Below are 20,221 nucleotides of genomic sequence, written 5' to 3'. Positions count from 1 at the left end.
CAAAGTGAGCCTGGTTTCTCCAAAGGTTATTTTTCTCCATTAACCAACATCTTACAGAGTTTTGCGTTCCTTGCCACAGTTGCCTTCAACTTGCTCACTGGGTTTCTAAATACAATTATTATTTAATTACTTATTTTCATACACTCTTGATAATTGTATTTAATCAAAACTACACAATGATGACCAAGACTTTATAGATATTATGTTTTCATTTTCCGTTAATGCAGGATTTTCTGTAAATCTGCTTTGAAACAATGTGTGTTGTGAAAGGCGCTATACAAATAAAAATTACAACTTCACTTCACAACAGTTTAATTAATTATACAGACTCTATTATTATGTCTACATGAACAGTTACGTGGATTTACAGCATTCATCTGTTAAAGAATACAAGACACTAGGGCTGCCCCGACCAAAGATTTTCCTAGTCAACTAGTAGTCGTTACTTTAAGCCATTAGTTGACTTGTTGCACGTTTATGATATTAATTTAATTACTTACACATATATATAAAATTTATATTTTGGGGGGGCATCAGAAAATGGTCCCTGTTCCAGGGCTGAGAATGAATGTTATAAGTAACATTGCTAACACTGTTCTACATTACAGAAAAATACTAAACCGTAATAGTGAGCCTTTAAAATATACATTAGCGAGTCGCAGCGACACCGGCAAAAGCTGTAATGATTCTGAATGTGTCATAAAAACAGCAAGGACACTGTCTGAACATTTTGTTAATTTATAGAGAGAAATGCACATTAGGGTTGTGCCGACAGATGATTACCTCGGGATCCAATAGCTGATGCCTTTAACTATGTCAAGATGATATTTGGCTCGTTTTCCCATTTATGTACTAAATTATTATTATTATTATTATTAGGCTATTATTATTATTATTATCAAATTAATATTACAAATAATTTGCCCATAGACACACCCTTTGTAGAATTTTGAGGAAAATAATGAATGAAGATAACAAAATGTGGAAAAATTGAAGCGCTGTGAATACATTCTGGATGCACTGTATATATGTAAAATGATCCATACTCACCCATTCCAGCTGCAATAACAGGCAGGGGAAGATCATACATGTAGAGCAAGTATGACATCATCAGGAAGTCCATGTAACTACGGTGACTGGGCAGAAGAATCACTGGGTGATCATGTACAGCCTGCTGGAGCTGGAGAGAGAACTTATCTAGTATTACAAAAGTAGCACATGTATTACAAAAGTAGCACATCAATTCCAAGTCTTCTGAAGTCATAATAGCTTCGTGTGATGAACAAGAATTCTTTGGCACCTACATCTTGCTCATCTCTTAGACATAGAAACTGTATTTTTACATATATTAAGAAACAGTAAAGAGAAGGACATACTCTCTGGATACCCTCCTCATTGACACACACACTGCGGAAGAGTCTCTTAAAGACTTTGCTAAGTGTAAAGGCGAAGAAGCGGATGGTGCTGAGTTGCAGGCGGTGAGCCATCTCATCCAGAATAAGAGAAGCTTCCTCAGTTACAGACTCAATGCTGTCCCCTGCTTCTGATGAAACCTGAAAAACAAACACACACACACCACATATGTTTAGTTGCTTGTAGTCTGAATTTTGTTTTGAAATCCGATGCTTTCAAAACTTATTCAAGATTTTTATTTTCTTTGACACCATCAGCTTGGTTACTGGGGTTTGAAGGCAATATTCTCTGTAAAACTGCTTTGGAATTATATACTTGCGAAAAATACTACACAGATGAGGCCTTTGAAAATGCAAATTTTTTTCATGAGCTATCAGGAAATCCATCCAATGTTTCCCATAGGATTTTTTTCAGCAATGGAGCATGCGTCCACGAGCCTGCAACACCAGACCCGTATTTACGCATGGAGTAATAGCTTAAAATGACCTTTTGTCTTTTATTTTGCTATTTTCTCCCCCTTTCTCCCCAATTTGGCATGCCCAATTCCCAATGCGCTCCAAGTCCTTGTGGTGGTATAGTAACTCGCCTCAGTCCGGGTGGTGGAGGATGAATCTCAGTTGCCTCCGCGCTTAAGACCATCAATCGGTATTGGGAAAAAAATGCAACCGGACGGAGAATCTCACATGTGAGCGCATCTCCTTTCCTCCTTGTCCGCCTGTCAGACTCGTCAACTTGCACCACACACACGCAGGCACACACGCAGTGGAGAAAATGTCAGAAGAGAGGCAAGGGGGTCTGACATAAGTGAGTGTGTGTGTGTGAGTTAAAGCATTGTTTCTCAACAGGTGGGTCGCAAGTCTATTTGGACTGTCACAGACAGCAGGGAAAAACAATGCCGTGGTTCTCCCTTTGAAGAGATTTCAGCAGCCGTCCAAGCCTATTTAGGACTGCTGAGACAGATTTAATGATAATCTCGCAAAAAGTTAAAGGCTTCTCATCTGCACTTTCGCACGAGTGTAACGGAACCAGCTTAAGATCATTATCTGCTATCATTATAATTCTCTTCAAAACTGATGTGACAATTTAAATTCTAGTGAGACTTTTCTAGTTTAAAGCATTATGGAGGAAGTCAAACCTCTCAAACAGTAGGCAGCCCTGACATGCTAAACAGCACAGAGGAAAAGAGCAACCCTGTGCTATGAGACACACAAAAAAACACCATCAACTTTACAAAATTGTTTCACAATTTTACATAAGTAAAAGTAACTTATATTTTGACAAAATGCTATAGTTTCATATTAAATAATCTAAAAAGACCTCATTTTATATCAACAGTGGCAGTTATAGTTTGTAATGGTGGCTGTCCCAAATAAATTCAAAGACTTAATAACCAGTAACTTGAGTCAAATTGTTTGGGCGCCAGACAAGTAAAAATTCAAATTCGGTTTCCTGGTATATAGCTCAAACCAGCGATACACAAAATGAATGCTGTCCAATACCCATAATAGCACATAGAATATGGACTTAAATGTCCTCTCACAAATTGAAGGTTTTCAGGTCAAAAAACAAAGAAAACACGTTAATTAAGAAAACAGAAAAAGCGGTTACTCAATGTTCACTTTTTAAAATGCATGTATTTTTTTCTCTCTTTTTCCTCAAAATAAAAAAAATTTAAAAAAAATAAACAAACCGTACCAAGCAGATTGTGGCTTAAATTCAGCGGACCCACCACTGAACATTCATAAATAAATTTGGAGTCCTTGCGTGGGGTTAAAAGATGATGGACAACAATGCTAATACCTGTGGTAGGTAGGGTTGCAACGGTATGAGATTTTCACGGTATGATAACGGTCTCAGAAAATATCCCGGTTTCACGGTATCACTGTATACGGTATTACACAATTACTATTATTAGTGAAAACAGAAGGGTTATTTTATTTATCAATTTATTTTGGAGCAAACACTATTATAATTGAAACCATTTATTTTATTGAAGTATGTGTTACACATTTAAGAATGATGCGGCGTCCCTCTTGGTGGTGGAGGATGTGTAAAAACGTCTCCCTTTTGAAAATAAATAAATAGAAAAAATAAGAAAGCTAACAGAATTATAATAAACAATTTTAAATATGATAAAAATATCATATAACTATAACGTTATATAACTAAAGCATGTTAGTTAACATGTTAGCATAGCATGTTAGTTAACATGTTAGCATAGCATGTTAAATTAACTACTAAATGAAAAATAACATCAGCTCTGTGAGCTTTTGTAGTAATGTCCTATGATTATTAATAATTAACATATAATGCAATGTGGAATGGTGGTGGCGTAGTGGGCTAAAGCACTAAACTGTTTAGCAGAAGGTTGTTGGTTCGATCCCCACAGCCACCACCACTGTGTCCTTGAGCAAGGCACTTAACTCCAGGTTGCTCTGGGGGGATTGTCCCTGTAGTAAGGGCACTGTAAGTCGCTTTGGATAAAAGCGTCTGCCAAATGCATAAATGTAAATGTAAATGTAATGCTCCTGTCTGTACCTTTATCTCAGTGCTTCAACTGGTTTTGCTTCAGGACAGATTTTACATTGGAAATCAAGTGTCGCCCTGCCATAGATTAAACATAACCTGTATTTAATGTATCCTGGGTTGCATTTCCTTTTGTTGCATAGTTTTGTTCATGGTTTTCCAGTACCAGGATATGCATAGTGTCATTATTTTTGTTGATGTCAACAACAAAATCTACATTTGTCGCTCCCCCTTTTAAAAATTAAAGAGCATATTTACTTATATGAGCCCATTATTATCCCGTTTGTTACCTAATATTACAACTTTATACACATATTACACAGAAGAAACATTACCATGGTTAGGTCAGTGTGCTAGTCTTAAATAATAGTAATAATAAACTAATTTATTTATGAAAAATAAATACTAGCTGAAACACATCTTGAAACTTTAACGAAAACTGCCACTGTTGATATAAAACAAGGTCTAATAGATTCTAACTTTAGATTATTTCATATGAAACTATAACATTGTCAAAATATAACAGTTTCTTTTACTCATGTAAAATCCTGAAACAAATTTGTAAAGGTGATGTGTGTAATTATTAATATTTTTAACTATTTTGGTAAAGGGACCACATTGTATTGCTTTTGAGAGACAATGTTCTGCATTGATTTGGTTTCTTTATCTTTTAAGCCCAGAAATAGTTGTGTACTCAATTTTATGAAGTGTATCTGTGACTAATGGGACTATTCTGCAATTGCCTAAAATTGATACATTACAAAGATAGATACTTTTCTATCAGGCATTAAAAAAAATCTGAATAAGGCGGAAATACATTTATTTTGCCATCTCTACTTCCCTGTTAATTTATTATTCAGTTTTAATAATAATAAAAAACATTTTTTTTTATAGAGATGCGATAGAGATGCGTTAGGTCCCAATGCAAGTTAACTGAAATATCCAATGAAAAATAAAAAAGCTTTTATGATAAATGAGCCGCGGGCCACATTAAACCATGTGGTGGGCCTGATCCAGCCCAACTTGGGCGGCCGCCGAAATATCTTCAATGGGAGAACCATGGAATTGCTCTTTCCCTGCTGTCTGCGACCCAGTCCGAATAGACCAGTTGAGAAACACTGCTTTAACTCTCTCACACACACACACACACACACACACACACCTCGCCTAGCTTCTCTCAGACATTTTCTCCGCTACGCACGCATGTGAGATTCTCCGTCCGGTTGCATTTTTTTCCTCAGTACCGTAGATAAGCAAATGTACATGGTATGATAACAGTCAATTTGCAAACCGTGGTATACCGTGAAACCGCAACCCTAGTGGTAGGTGAGACAGACTGAGTTATGTTGCACCAGGCATGCGAACTGTGCAGAGCTCAATTCCTCCATCACTTGGCGATTGCACCTGGTCAGCGCACCCAGAAAATACAGGAACAAATGGTAGTGCCCGGCCTTCAGGTAGCAACCTACGTTTTCATTTTCTTTGCTCTTTCCACTTTGTTGATTTTGACATCAACAACAAAAATGTCATTTGATGCATGTCCATGTACTTGAAAACCATGAACAAATCTATGCAACAATGAAAGGAAATGTGACCCAGGATACATTAAATACAGGTTATGTTTTTACTATGGTGGGTCGCCACTTGATTTCCAATGTAAATCTGTGTCCTGAAGCAAAACCAGTTGAGAACCACGGAGTAGAAAAGTTGAAGCTCCGTAACCCAGACTCTGAATTAGCAAGATGTAATACACTGATGCATCATGGCCTTTTCCAAAAGCAGTAATCACCACTTCCATAGTATCTGCCGATTTAGGGGGGTGTATGCTACTCCCAAAAGTAGTACAAAGCAGGTGGCACAGCTGTAAATACCTAAAGAATTGAGACCTGAGGATCCTAAATTGTTGAACCAAATTTTCAAAGGATATCAACACTCTACTCTCATAAGCGTATTAACCTCCCTCACAATCCACTCTGTCCAGCAAAAAGGAGATTTATTAATACATAATTTTGGGTTTAGCCATATACTTGAAGCGACATTTAAATAAATGTCTGAATTAAACACTTTTGTCCATATCGCGCAAATGTGAGATAACAGGGTGTAACTTAACTTCTCCAGTTAGTATGATAGAAAGGCTTTGCAATGGCAAAATAGGGGCAAGAACTTCCTGTTCAATACAAAACCAGGGATGGACTCTCTCAGGTGGAAGGGACCAAAAAGCCAAATGTCAGAGACCGAATGCATAATAATAAAACAAAATCTTGGGTAGACCTAGCCCACCTTTGTCAATCGGCATATGCAATTTACTGAAATGTAATCTGGGACATTTACCATTCCATATTAAGGACTTCGCTATGCCATCAAATTGCTTGAAATAAGAGAGGGGGACATCTACAGGGAAAGGTTGTAGCACGTAGATGAATTTTGGAATACAAATCATTTTGATAACATTAACCTTCCCAATCATAGATAAATGTAATGAAGCCCACGTTGCCCGAAAAACTTTTTATTTAAAGGTAAAAGGTAAACTAATTAAAAAAAATCACACAAATTTGCTGGGAATAAAATGCCCAAATACTTAATGCCCTGTTTGAGCCACTGGAAGGCGTCTGGCTGAAAAGCCGTTACTGGGCAGTACACTGTCAGAGCCAAAGCTTCAGATTTAGGCCAACTCTGTATCCTGAGAATTTAGAAAAGGAATTAATAATTCTGTTTAGGCAAGGCATAGATCTAGTAGGGTTGGAGACTAGTAATAAAACATCATCTGCATAATGCACCATACCTCCTGCCACCACCCCTGGAAAATCATCCTCCTTCCTTATCGTGGCTGCTAATGGTTCCAGGGCAAGACAGAATAATAAAGGGGAAAGCGGGCAACCAAGCCAGGTGCCCTTATCCTGAGTAAAATAATATTAATCAATTTGTTTGAACCGCCACTACCGGGTGCCTATGAAGTAACTTAATCAGTCCAATAAAAGTATTACCGAAGTATAATCTTAAAAAGATAGTCCCATTCTACCATAACAAATGCCTTTTCTGCAGCAAGTGAGATGGCAGCGACCAAAGTCGGATCATTCGCCACAGAGCACAATATTGGTGAAATGCCTAATGTTATCAGAAGAGCTGCAACCTGATTAAACCCCACCTGATCTATATGTATAAGAGATGTCATAACTTTACTTAATCGGTTAGCCAAAATTTTGGACAATATTTGAATGTCTAGTTGGATCAGCGAAATTGGATATTAACTCTTACACTCACTTGGATCTTTGTCCTTTTTAAGAATCAGATTGATACGGGCTTGTGTCATGGTTGGTGGAAGCTTTCCATTCTTTAAAGATGATGTAAGATTCAGAAACCCTTGTTATTAATGACACCTGTGAGGTTTTCGGTTCCACTAGCGAGAGGATGACAGCTTAATTTGTTAGCTCCCGACGGTGTCTTAAAAATACACCCCTAAAATACTCCTTTTGTTAATACCTGGGAATTTTTGTCAAGATGGAATGGGGGGCTTTTACCAGAAGTAGGAAAATCGCAAATCTGGTTGTGGACGAGACCACTCATTCGAGCCTTGGTGACCAAAGATACTCCCCGGAGCTAAGCCCTCAGGACGGCGACACACCCGAGCCCAGCCTGCAACGTATCCTGGACGAATTACGTGAATTTAGAAAAGATAATAACGTGCAGCTGGCGGACATTAAACAAGAAATACAAGGCGTGAACGACAGACTGGATGAAGCGGAGGGAAGAATAGAGGAAACAGAGACGGTGCTACAAGCGGCATCGATGCTAATTAAGAGGCTATCCCAACGTCAAGCTAAGCTGGAAGCTAGGCTGATAGACCAGGAGGGTCGTGCACGTAGGGAGAATCTGTGGATCTACGTGATACCTGAAAATAAGGAAGGGGCAGATATGGTTCCTTTTCTGGATAATTTGTTTAAAAAAGCGCTAGACCATCCTGACGACCGGGATCTGAGAATTGAACGAGCACATCGAGCACTGACCCAAAAGCCGGACAGTGCGCAGGGGAAGCCCCGCTCTATCGTGGTAAAGTTTGGGAGCTACCGTACAAAAGAGAAAGTTCTCCGGAAAGCATGGCAGAAAAAAGAAGTATACTGTGATGAAACGCGTTTCTTTGTTGACCATGACTTTCCAGTTGAAGTGCTTAAAAAACGCAACGAGTACGCGGATGCCAAAAAAATACTGAAGAATGAAAGCATCAGGTTTCAGACCCCATATCCAGCAAAGATGCAGGTGTTTTATGTTGATGGCACCCGTCTCTACCAGGACGCATCAGAAGCGACGAGAGATATGGCAGCTCGCGGGTTTCCTGTCGCCGCCGTACCGCCCGCAGCAGACCCGGATCATGAGGATATTCAACTCTTCGTGGCAGACGGTGAGAAGACGACGACATGCGGAGCGGCGACCAAGAGCTCGGTTCAACAGGGGAAAAATACACGGAAAAGCCATCATGCACGATTCAAGGAAAAGCTCCAGGGATTCAGAAGACTATCTACTATTAAGGACTGATGCTTCAAGGTCACCTCTCAAAGTTGGTTAATTTTTGCTAGAGGTATGAGTGACTTGTCCCTTTACATTTACTTTTACAAATATAATAATTGAGTAGGGCTAAAGTTAATTAAAGGGTTCCTACTTCTTTAATTTTTTTGGTTAATATAATTAAGGGTCGGGACAACCACATTTTGAGTATGCTTATGTTTTTTGCAACACAAATTCTTGCTAGTGTGTGGACAATATATAGGGCCCAGTCTCTGCAACGAGGTGGGACGTCTCCCTATTGGGACCTAGACCATTCAAGGCCTTGCAGGGCTCTCTTGATACGAGCCTCAACCTCGGAAACACGGGTTTTATTTTGGCTACATCATGATAATGATGACATTGTTTACTTTGTTCGTTTTTGTTTAATACATGTTCTATGGGAGAGATTTTGTTGGTGCATAAGCTTTAAAAACTGGACATGGAGCTTGGGGGAGGCCTTGTTTGGGTTCATTGGATAGGAAAGTATGAATATACAGGACGTTAAGATAGTATCACTTAATGTGAAGGGCATTTCAAATCCAATTAAGAGAAGTAAAATTTTATCAAAAATGAAGCGCGAAAATGCTCAGATTGTTCTCTTACAAGAGACACATCTATCATTAACAGAACATAAAAAAATGAGAAGAATGGGATACACAAGGGCATATTATTCACCCTACAGATCTGGTCGAAGAAGAGGGGTAATAATATTAATCTCACAAAGAATACCTTTTGAGTACATATCAGAGATATCTGATAAGGAAGGGAGGTATATAATGATTACTGGAAAGATAAATAATGCAATAATTACAATTTGTAATGTTTATGTTCCTCCTGGAAGCAGTTTTGGTTTGTATAGAAACATGTTTGATTTAATGGCGAAAGCAAAAGGACTTGTAATCTGTGGGGGTGACTGGAACCTTCGCCTCAACCCGGAACTAGATACATCCAAAAATTTACCTACTACATCATTACAAGAAAGTTAACAATCTCATGGTGGAATTGGGCATACTAGATCTTTGGAGAGACTTCAATCCACTTAGACGTGATTACACTTTTTATTCATTCCCCCATAATACATATTCTAGAATAGATTACTTTTTGTGTTTAAGAGAGATCGTTCCAAAATAAGTTATTGTGATATCGGTTCTACTGATCTGTCTGACCATGCATTTGTTTCTTGTGGGGTCCATATCAGTGATAATCCACGTAAAACATTGTGGAGACTGAACACGAGTGCTTTAAATAATCCACAATTTGTGGCTCAGATGAGAAAGGAAATAAAACAGTTTCTGGAGGAAAACGATAAGGGAGAGGTTGACGCGGTAATAGTGTGGGATGCCTTAAAAAGCAGTTATTCGTGGGAAAATTATATCTTGGTGTGCTTACAATAGGAAAAATAAACAATTAAGACTAACAGATCTTAACAAAGAATTAAAAAACCTTGAAGTGCAACATAAAAGGGCACCAACCTCTAATTTGCTGACCAAAATTAAGAAAATCAGAAATGAAATTGACTTATTATATACCCAAGAAATAGAAAAAAATATGATTTTTGCTAAAAAAAAGAAATACTATGAATCCGGACCTAGATCAGCTAAAATTCTCGCAAGGAGGTTACAAAAACAAAGAGCAGATAACACCATATATAAAATAAAGCATCCTGCTTCCAATATTTTACAGTATAAACAAGAAGAGCTACAAAATTCCTTTGAGAAATACTACAAAATTCTGTACTCACAACCACAGTTGGAGAATGAACAACAAATTGAAACCTTTCTTAAATCTCTTAACTTACCAACTGTCCCAGAAGAACATAATACAATTTTGACTGCTGCAATAACTGAAATCGAACTAAGTGGAGCCATCTCCAGGTTGAAGGCAAATAAGTCACCAGGCCCAGATGGCTTCCCTTCAGAATGGTATAAAGCATTTAGAACTGAGCTGTTACCTAGCCTTCTTAGGGCCTGCAATACTGTTTTTAAAGATTCAAAGATGCCACCCTCCTGGAGGGAAGCAGTCATCTCTATTATTCCTAAAGAGGGAAAGGATCTTTCAGACTGTGGATCATACAGACCTATTTCGGTGCTAAATGTTGATAAGTTATTTACGGCCATTTTTGCTAAAAGATTAGAAAAAAATATTACCCCAGCTCCTACATACCGATCAAGCTGGTTTTATTTTACAAAGACAGACGCAGGATAATATTAAACGCTCATTGCATATTTTGGACCATATAGAACAGAATAAGTTAACAGCCCTTTTGGTAAGCCTCGATGCGGAAAAAGCCTTTGACTCAGTCAGTTGGGCTTTCCTATACAAAGTTCTGGAACGATTTGGCTTTCATTCAAATTTTTCTAATGTCATACGGACTCTCTATGAGAAACCTTCTGCTCAAATAAAAATTAATGGCAATCTTTCAAACACTTTTACATTACACCGCGGCTCGTGACAAGGGTGCCCCATCTCCCCTTTACTCTTCGCTCTCTATATCGAGCCCCTTGCACAATGGCTGAGACAGACAGAGAGTATCAGGGGAGTTAATATAAAAGGGGAGGATCATAAGGTAGCTCTATACGCAGATGATATCTTGATATATTTAAGTGACCCTTCTAATACATTTCCGAATTTAATGAACCTCTAACAAAAATTTGGTAGTTATTCTGGTTATAAATTGAATGTACAAAAGACTCTGTACATTCTTAAAAAGATTGTTGGCTTTTAATTACTCCCCTCCAACATGTCTTACTGACAAATTCCAGCTAAGCTGGGATAATTGCTCATTGAAATATTTAGGTATACACCTACCAAGTAATGTTTCACGGCTTGCAGAGATGAACTATGGCCCCCTTTGGATAAAAATTAGAGAAGATATCAAAAGGTGGAACTCTGTTTCCTTTCTTAGTCTGAGTCATAGAATTGATTGTGTGAAAATGAATATCCTCCCACGACATCTTTTTTTATTTCAAGCCCTTCCTGTAGAAATCTCTTTAAAAGAATTTTCAGAAATAGATCAAATCATTTCCCGGTTTATTTGGCAAGGGAAGAAACCTAGGGTTAAATTTAAAACATTGCAGCTCTTGAAGGAGGAGGGAGGAATGGGGTTACCCTATTTTAAAGGATATTACTACGCGGCACAAATTAAACCCTTTATTAACCTATGTTCCCCAAATTTTCACGCCAGGTGGAAAGATACTGAACTTTCAATCATGAATGACCCCCCGATTCACGCATTATTGGCCTGTACGAACCTAGATAGGCTTATAAAGGATACGCAAAATCCGTGGATCAAAACCCAATTAAAAATTTGGAATAAAGTATAAGGAGAGTATCAGTTAAATGATAAAATACAGATAATTCAATGGTGTGCTTTTGACCCTGGTTTCAGGCCAAATTTGATGGATAATCGTTTTAAATCATGGATTTTCAAAGGTATAACAACTTTATTAACTCACAGAAAATGGAAAATTAAGGGAATTTGAGGATCTGAAAAATGAATACTATCTTGAAAAGTCAGATTTTTTCCGATACCTGCAAGTACGCAATTATTTTGAACATAATATTAAACCTAAAACAGACCTTAATGACCCGATATTAAAAATAATACTGAGTGCATATAAAAATGCTACTGTTAAAGGGGTTATTTCTAAGTTTTACAAAGGTTTCTTGGTGAAAAATACCCATTCCACGGACTACATAAAAGAAAAATGAGAAAAGGAAAGCAATGGTGTCAATATCTACAGATGACTGGTTAAATATATGTGAGTTTCAATGGAAATTTACAAACTCTCATATATGGCGTGAGTTTAACTGGAAATGTCTTATTTGTTTTTTTATAACACCAAAGCAAAAAGCACATTTTGACCCAGGTGGTGCTAAATGCTGGAGGCTGTGTGGCGCTCGGGAGGCTGATCACTGGCATGTATTTTGGGAATGCCAAAAAATCAAACCGTTTTGGGCAGAGTTTCACAAGATCTTAACTACAATATTCAACAATAAAGTACCTTTACAGTTTTCCTCTCTGTTTTTGGGGAATTGTGGGTTCCTGCTCAGAATTGCTGATAAGTATTTGTATGCCATTCTTACATCTGCCTGCAAGAAAGCATTTACAAGACGTTGGCTGCTTCCCGACCCCCCCCAGTCTCAGAATGGATAGATATTGTTAATGAGATATATGTAATGGAATCAATTACCTTTTCCATTCGTCTTAAGTATATTTGTTAGTCGGTGGGCCAAATGGGTCAAATATGTAAGGCCCTTAAGACCAGACTTCGTAGAGGTGCCGATTTAATGATCCTGTGCTTTATTGTTCTGTCTTCTTATCTATTCTCTCCTAATATGTCTCAAACAAGGTAGTTATTTATATATTTTGAAATGCACAAGTTTATCTCTCCCTAATTGTTCAAAGTATGTATATGTACTGTTCTGAAAAAAACAACAGCAAATAGACAGATATTATTACTACTTTTATTCTGTAATTCTATCTTGCTGACTGAAAATAAAGAATAAAAAAAAAGAAAAAAAAGAATTTATGACACCTGTGGCCATTAAGTGAACTGCAGCCAGCTACCTGTTGCTCGTGCAAACACTCTATAGGATGCAAGCTATGCATCGGCCAAAACAATGACGTAACGTACAAATAGACTGAACGTGATACACCGGCATCATGCTGACAAATGAGGTAGCATAATTAAAATTACACGGTTATGATCGTTTTACTACAAACTTTGAGACTAAACTAAAACTACTTATCAGCTAACATAGCATACTGATACACACATACAGCTACATACTAGCAAACTATACCAGACAGTTTACTGTTGCACTGCACTATTGTATGTTATATGTTGAACTACAATTAAGACATCAGCATATTTGCTTAAATGTATCCAGTATACCCGATTTTTAGTATAAAGAGAAGATTGTTGAAATTATTTGAAAAGTTCCTAAGCAAGGTAGCTTGCAATTTGTCAGCGTTAGCAGGCAAGCTCAAGTTAGCTAAAATAACACAGCTCAATCCTTATGGGACTATATTTCACATGCTTTGCGGTTATGCAATCTTACCGGTCCAATAACATTCCCTCCAGGAATGAAATGCCCTGCCGATGCTCACTCTAGTTTTCACTCGACCATGATCACGTTCCCGCTTAGCCAGACGGGATTCAGTAGATAAGTGTTTTTTTTGGCTTACTCAGAGTTTGTGTACAAGTCGGTGTTGTGCTGACAGCCAGACGTTTGCTTGATTCCATCTCTAAGATAATGTTACCTAGTGTTGCAGTTTGTTGTCGCTGTTGAATAGTGGAAGAGAAGCACTGAGGCAAGGCTCTTGAGTGCGCATAAACGTCACATCCTTTGGAATTTTCCAGCAAAACAGACCTGCTCCCTATGCATGAAAATCCATCTACAGGCTCCTGTTTTGTCTCCAGTTACACATGTAACAGTGAAACAATTTAAGGATGCTCAGGTATAAACAATGAAGAAATGTTCTGTAACTTGCCAGGCAAGGAGGTATTAGAACCCCTTGTTCTCTGTAACGCTGAATATCTTTACAAATAAAAAAAAAGGAACGAGCAGAGCTGTTAGCCAGCAGGGAGTGAAAAAAAGTGTAATCGTTTGCTCACCCGGCGCCCTGCTATCGGTACCGCAGCGACTAGTAGCTACAGCTGAAACCAAGGGCGAGGTATGGGAGGCAGACGTCTATGCACTCACATCGTTTCGGTGCTTTAAGTGTGTTGTTAAATTAGTCATACTGCCTGTATATTTTGTAGCGGCACAACATTTTACAAATTGCATGGTGTGACGCTTTCCACTAAGGAAGACACAGGAAGCAGCGTTGGCTTCAAGGTAAGGTTCTTTAATTAACACACTTTCTATTTCAAACACAATTGTACAGCACACTTTCTCTGTAGTTGCTACTCCGGGTGTAGGCACTCTCCCCCGAGGCTCTGTGGCTGCTGCTCTTTAATGCCGCTCTCCTCATGCTTACTGCAATTAGACACAGGTGTTAGACATAATTTAGCTCAGGTGTGAGCGCCCTTACCGCTTTTCTCTCCCGGACGGGCGCTTGACCACGCCCCCGCTGCCACACATGGGTATATAAAAAAATTATCAATGGATGTTTAATTATTTGGTGGAAGATGCAGCTCTACCTCTACCATGTTAATCTATATCTTATATGACTTAGGACATGCCTCGGTCTCCATTGTGTTGTGATACGTCATATTCACGTAGCAGCAGTGATGAGAACGCACTTGAGAAACAAGAGGAGAAATCAAACTACATATCAAATATTGGTCACAAATTTTTGGTCACTTTTCTAAATAAAAGTATAGCGCATCTACTACTAATAATAATAATAAATAAATAAAATTTTACCGATGCAAATATGTTAGAAACGATGCATCACAATACAAATGCCAACTTGTATCCGATGCACACTTTTTTTTAAATAGACGCATCGTTTACTATTATGCCGATACGAATTGGTGAATCTTACCATCCCTACCTTTCACACAGGGGCAATAAGAAGGCGAATATCACATGAAAATTGTTACATACTGCACCTTTAATGATTCTGTATAAACTTCTAGCAAATGTGGAGCCAGTTCTGTAACATAAGATCTAAAATTTCAGCGGCAAAGCCATCTGGCCCCGGAGACTTGTCTGTAGGCAAGGCCTTAATTAGGCTCCTCCAAGATTATCTCAGAATCAAGAGAATATTTTTGCTCATTCGTCAATTTAGGAAGTCCTAATGGTTCCACAAAGTTTCAAATATCATCAGTATATAGCAATCAAGATAGAATTCTTTAAAAGCATTATCAATATCAATGGCTGTAAATTTCACCTCCAGCAGATTTCACTGAGGGAATGGTGGAAAAAGACACTCCCTGCTTTATATATCAAGCCAGAGGCTTCCCTGCTTTGTCCCCCAAATCAAAGTATGAAAGTGACCTTCTTGCCCTGAATAGCCAAAACTCCACCTTCCGTAACAAAATAGTATTATATCCCTATTTCAATTGGGTCAATTCTCTGAGGCTATTAGACGACATTCGCTTTACGGCACTCTTGTCTGAGAGAACCAAGAGTTCACCAACAGACAAAAAAAAAAAAAAAAACAATTTCAGCCATGTTTAAAATAAAATCAGTCATTTAAATATAAGATTTCTTTGATTAGTGACCTCACATTCACTAGGGCCATCCTTACTGTCCGTAGCTCTGAATTTTCAGTAGTGGGAGATGAAAGCTTCATTGAACAGGGATTTAACGGATTAACTCAACACCAGAATTTAAAAAAAAGATGATGTAAGATGTAATTACTGGAATGTCGCCGTCCATTGATCGGATTGGTGCACTTCTACGGATGTTGCGCAGAGATCCTTGGTGGACATATCGAAGATTGCGCAGGATTTCCAGGGAGGCACAGTGATTACATATATCCACAGGAAGACAATATGAAGAATTCAGTCTATGCAAATCCAAGGATGAGTAGATAAAAGCCATGTCGTGACAAATAATATCCAGAGACCATAACAGCACAGCTTGATTCTAGGTGCGGAGGGCAGAGTGCAATAATAAGACTGCAACACACAAGAGCAAAAGGACAAAAAGGCACTTCATCCTTAGCATCACCTCAACAACCAGATCTTGTCCACGTTTGCCAGCACATCCGCAAACAGATGTGGCAGCGATATAGCAGCCAGTCAAGAGCAGTTCACTCCAAGCCGCCACAGGCACAGTCGGCCACAAGCATGAGCCTAGTTATTCACAGGGTAAACTGGCATTTGACCTCATGAATGAAAGGCAGCCGGCAGGTAGTCAACTAAACATCCAGATAGAGGTTGCTCCAGAGTAAAAATTTTACACAGCATAAAAATAAAATTGAAAAGATCCAGTATAAAAGGATCGAGCCGGAGAGAAGCGGCAGTCAAAAAAACCAGCGTGCGCTCTAACCGGAAGCAGAAGTGATATGATAATGGGGGCTGATCACAATGATGTGGCTATTATGGGTCACGGTCATAGCGCCACCAACTGGCAGCAGGAAGTATGGGACTTTTAACAGACTTTCAAATCGCCCTCTTGTGTTTACATGAATTGCTTTAAAATTCTTTAAAGTAATGTCAAGACACTGCTGAAGTAAAATTGCAAAGGAATATTTTATATTTTAAATTACTATTGCCATTTAAATTACTATTGCCATGGCAAAGCATTGTTTTTATTTCATCCTATATTTGGGTGTTTGAGGCACTTGGCATGCTTAATATTTCCTGAAAGTTTGCACACACTCGTCTGCAAAGCACTACAAGCAGTGATGACAGGCCCAAGCAACATGGGTCCATTTCGGAATGTTTCGGAAAACAGTGCAAGGTGGGCACATGCATTTGGCATATTACATTATTCTTAACAATTTTAAAGCAATTGGGGTAAACATAAGAGGACTATTTTAAAGTCTGTTTTAAGAGCCAAACTTCCTTCTGCCAGGTGGTGGCACTATGGCCATGACACAAAATTGTCACATCCATTATTTCAGCTGGTTTTCAGTGTCCTGTATTATCACTATGGTTCAACTATGAATATCATGGTTAAAATATGGTTACTGTAGTGAAACCAGCGGTTAAGGATCTGGGTTACTGACCAAAAGGTCGGGGGTTCAAGCCCCAGCACCATCAAGATACCACCCTTGACCCTATCTGCTCCAGGGGCGCTGTTTCATGGCTGACCCTGCGCCCCAGCTTAGTTGGGATATGCGAAAACAACTGCATTTCATTGGCTCTGTACCAGTACTCTGCACAATGACAAAGTTGAATCTTAATCTTAATCTTAGGGGGCTCCGTAGAAGCGTTTGGATTGGTCATGGCCATCCCTGAGCTGAACCCCATAGAAAATTTGTGGGGTGAACTGAAGAGGAGAGACCACTAACATAGACCTCTGAATTTGAAGGATCTATAGAGATTCTGTATGGACGAATGGTCTCGGATCCCTTGTTACGTGTTCTCCAACCTCATTATAAGAGAAGACTCAGAGCGGTTATCTTGGCAAAGGGAGGTTGCTAAAAGTATTGAATAAAAGGGTGCCAATAATTATTTATTAATATTTATTTAATAATGAGCCATTTGCCCCATTTCTATTGTTTTACTTGAGTTTAAAGGTTAGATTTGTGATTTTTTTTTTTTTAATGAAAGATCAAAAGGATAAACAATGCAGACTTTCTTTTTCACAAACTTCTTTGCTAATATTTACCAAGGGTGCCAATATTTTTGGCCACTACTGTATATATAAAATTCCTTAAGATTGAATCTTTTTGAGATCTTTAACTAAATTAACTTAAAACTTATTACAAAATATTTCGATTTTAATATATTTATTGATAATTAAGCAATTCAATTAGAGGAAATTTTATGAAATTGAAATTTGTAAAAAAAACAATTTACATTTTTATTTTAAACATTTACATTTATAATATAAGAATATATTTGCTTAGTCCTTGTTGCAGAAAACAAAAAACAGATAGTCTAAATAAATGATAATCCTTATATTTATTTTATCTTTGATCATATTTAAAGATTTTGTTTTTATCTGTGTAATTATATTTTTATTGCATCTCTTTCATTCTTATGATGAATTAAACAGAAGGGGTGTAACTGTTCAAATTTCTCACTGTTCGGATTGTATCACGGTTTCGGTGCTGTTCGGTATTTGCAATGTTTACAAAAAAAAAACACTTCAAAAGGTTTGCCCCTACTAAAAATCATGGTTTTACTGCAGTAACCATAGTTAAATCATTGTTACCGTTATGGTTATACATATGGAAACTACAGTATTACCATTGTAAAACCATGGTTAATTGATTAAAACCATGATTTCTGGTAAGAAAACCATGGTGACAGTAGTCATGGTTATTATGATAAGTTACAACAGAATTACTTAAGAAAATCATGGTTAATTTTATTAGAGACTAAACAAAAAAAAATACCTTTTCTCCAATTACTCTCAACATTTTAACTTAATACCTGCACTATTATGCTACATGCATCAACATTAAGATAATTTCTAACTTATTTTCAACATTCGGAAACTGTGCATTACTATAGAAGGAACCATACCATTAAAATGGATACAAGGGATGTCGTAACGGGGCTAAAGTTTTTTAAACATAAGTGGAAATCCCACATCCTTATCAATGCAGTAGGGCAAAATAACATTGGCAATAAATACCAAAAGGGCTTTAGTTATTGATTCATGTCAGATTTAACACTGAATGCCTGCTTAAAAATGGAAGACCGTGTGCAATTTCAGGTTTGCCTTTCCCTGGGTGATGTCGGCGTAAATGATAAATCATGTATTGATGAATTACCAGTATACGACACTCGCGTCGAGCGGTGTATGCAAACAGTGCCAATTTAGAAAAAGTTTTTTTTTTTTTTAAAAGAAAATGTTCAGAGACAGGAACATTTTAATAACGCAGGGGGCTTCTCCATCACTGTATGATTGCCATTTTCAACTAAACTCAATGTGCAGAACTGTGATGTCATCAAATTTGTGCAATTTATATAGTATGACAATATGCCTCTATCACTGATATTTTACAAGAATAAATACATTATATATTGTGTAATTAAATAAAACCACCTTTAAAGCATTACATTAGACTAGCCTGATGAATCAGTCAATTTGTTATATTTCCTCACGTATATTTACGTGACTTATTTTGACAGTCAAATTCCCGGTAAATATCCATTGTGACCTCACATGGACACACGTTATATCATTTCTACACAAAATCAGTCTTTACAGGTCACGTCTGTACACATTACGCTTAAAGAAATAACTCCTTAGCCTTACATAGCACGCCGGCAACTCAGAATTAAAATGCATGTTGCACTTCTCACAATATCCAGCAGGTGTCGCATGGAACACTTGAGGAAGAGGTCACCCCTCTGTCCAGTTACAGGTCATCTGCGGAGTCTTTTGAAAGGTACTAAATATTAAATATAAAGGCTCTGATGAGAAACGCTGAACTGCAAAGGTGATTGAAAGTGAACATGATTTTAATATGCGTTTCCAAAGTGTGGGCTGCTATGCTTTTATTGCAGGGGGACAACGAGTTCCTTGAAAAATTTTATTAGGTTATTTTAAAAGACAATAAAATTTAATTGTGTAGGGCAAATGCATTGTTTTTAAATCATTGTTTTATATGGATATGCAGCTAATTTCACTTAGGCAAGCATGTGGCTGGCCACAGGTGATGGGCATGTGTGAATTGATTCAGAATTCCGACTGTCGCTTGAGGAAAACGCTTGTAACAGCCGGTCTAGGGTAACATTCCCCACCCCAAACTCAAACCTTAATAACTTGTGAGAAGTGAAAGGCTGACTCTAGGTCAGTGGCTGTGGATGAATTCATCTTACATGAGTAGTTTTGGCAGAGCACGTTGTCCATGCGATCATGGACGCGGAGAACGTCTTTATTTATTAATTTCAAATTTTTCAAATATTAAATAGTGCAGATTTTTGATTAAAACATGGCTGCATTGAAACAAGTTCATCCAAATTTGTAAAGTTCCTTTTTTTATTATAAAATAAAAAACTAAAATCAAAATAAATCATGTAACATAGATTCCTTTACTTAAACAGTCTGGGGCATACATTCAACAAGGCCTTAGAACTTGTAACACTACTTATCAGCAAAACAGGGTATCTGGAAGTTTAAAGTACTCAAGATATGTTTTCCACATATACTGTATATG

At 37.8% G+C, this 20,221-nt stretch overlaps 1 protein-coding gene across 3 annotated transcripts in view; it reads right to left on the bottom strand.

Moving 5' to 3' along the window:
- The window catches only part of gnpat (glyceronephosphate O-acyltransferase), a 120,049-nt gene that overhangs the window by 78,682 nt on the left and 21,146 nt on the right, over window positions 1-20,221 (bottom strand). For all 3 annotated transcript variants that reach the window (XM_052095509.1, XM_052095507.1, XM_052095508.1), the window contains 2 exons: window positions 1,377-1,553; window positions 1,051-1,180 (listed from right to left, as the gene is read on the bottom strand). In XM_052095509.1, the coding sequence (XP_051951469.1) occupies window positions 1,051-1,180; window positions 1,377-1,553 (307 nt within the window). The remainder of the gene's footprint in view (window positions 1-1,050; window positions 1,181-1,376; window positions 1,554-20,221) is intronic.

This window comes from Xyrauchen texanus, chromosome 28, assembly GCF_025860055.1.
Source record: "Xyrauchen texanus isolate HMW12.3.18 chromosome 28, RBS_HiC_50CHRs, whole genome shotgun sequence".
Classification (NCBI taxonomy): Eukaryota; Metazoa; Chordata; class Actinopteri; order Cypriniformes; family Catostomidae; genus Xyrauchen; species Xyrauchen texanus.
The sequence above is the reverse complement of the archived record's forward strand: the minus strand, read 5'-3'. Positions and strand labels throughout refer to the sequence as shown.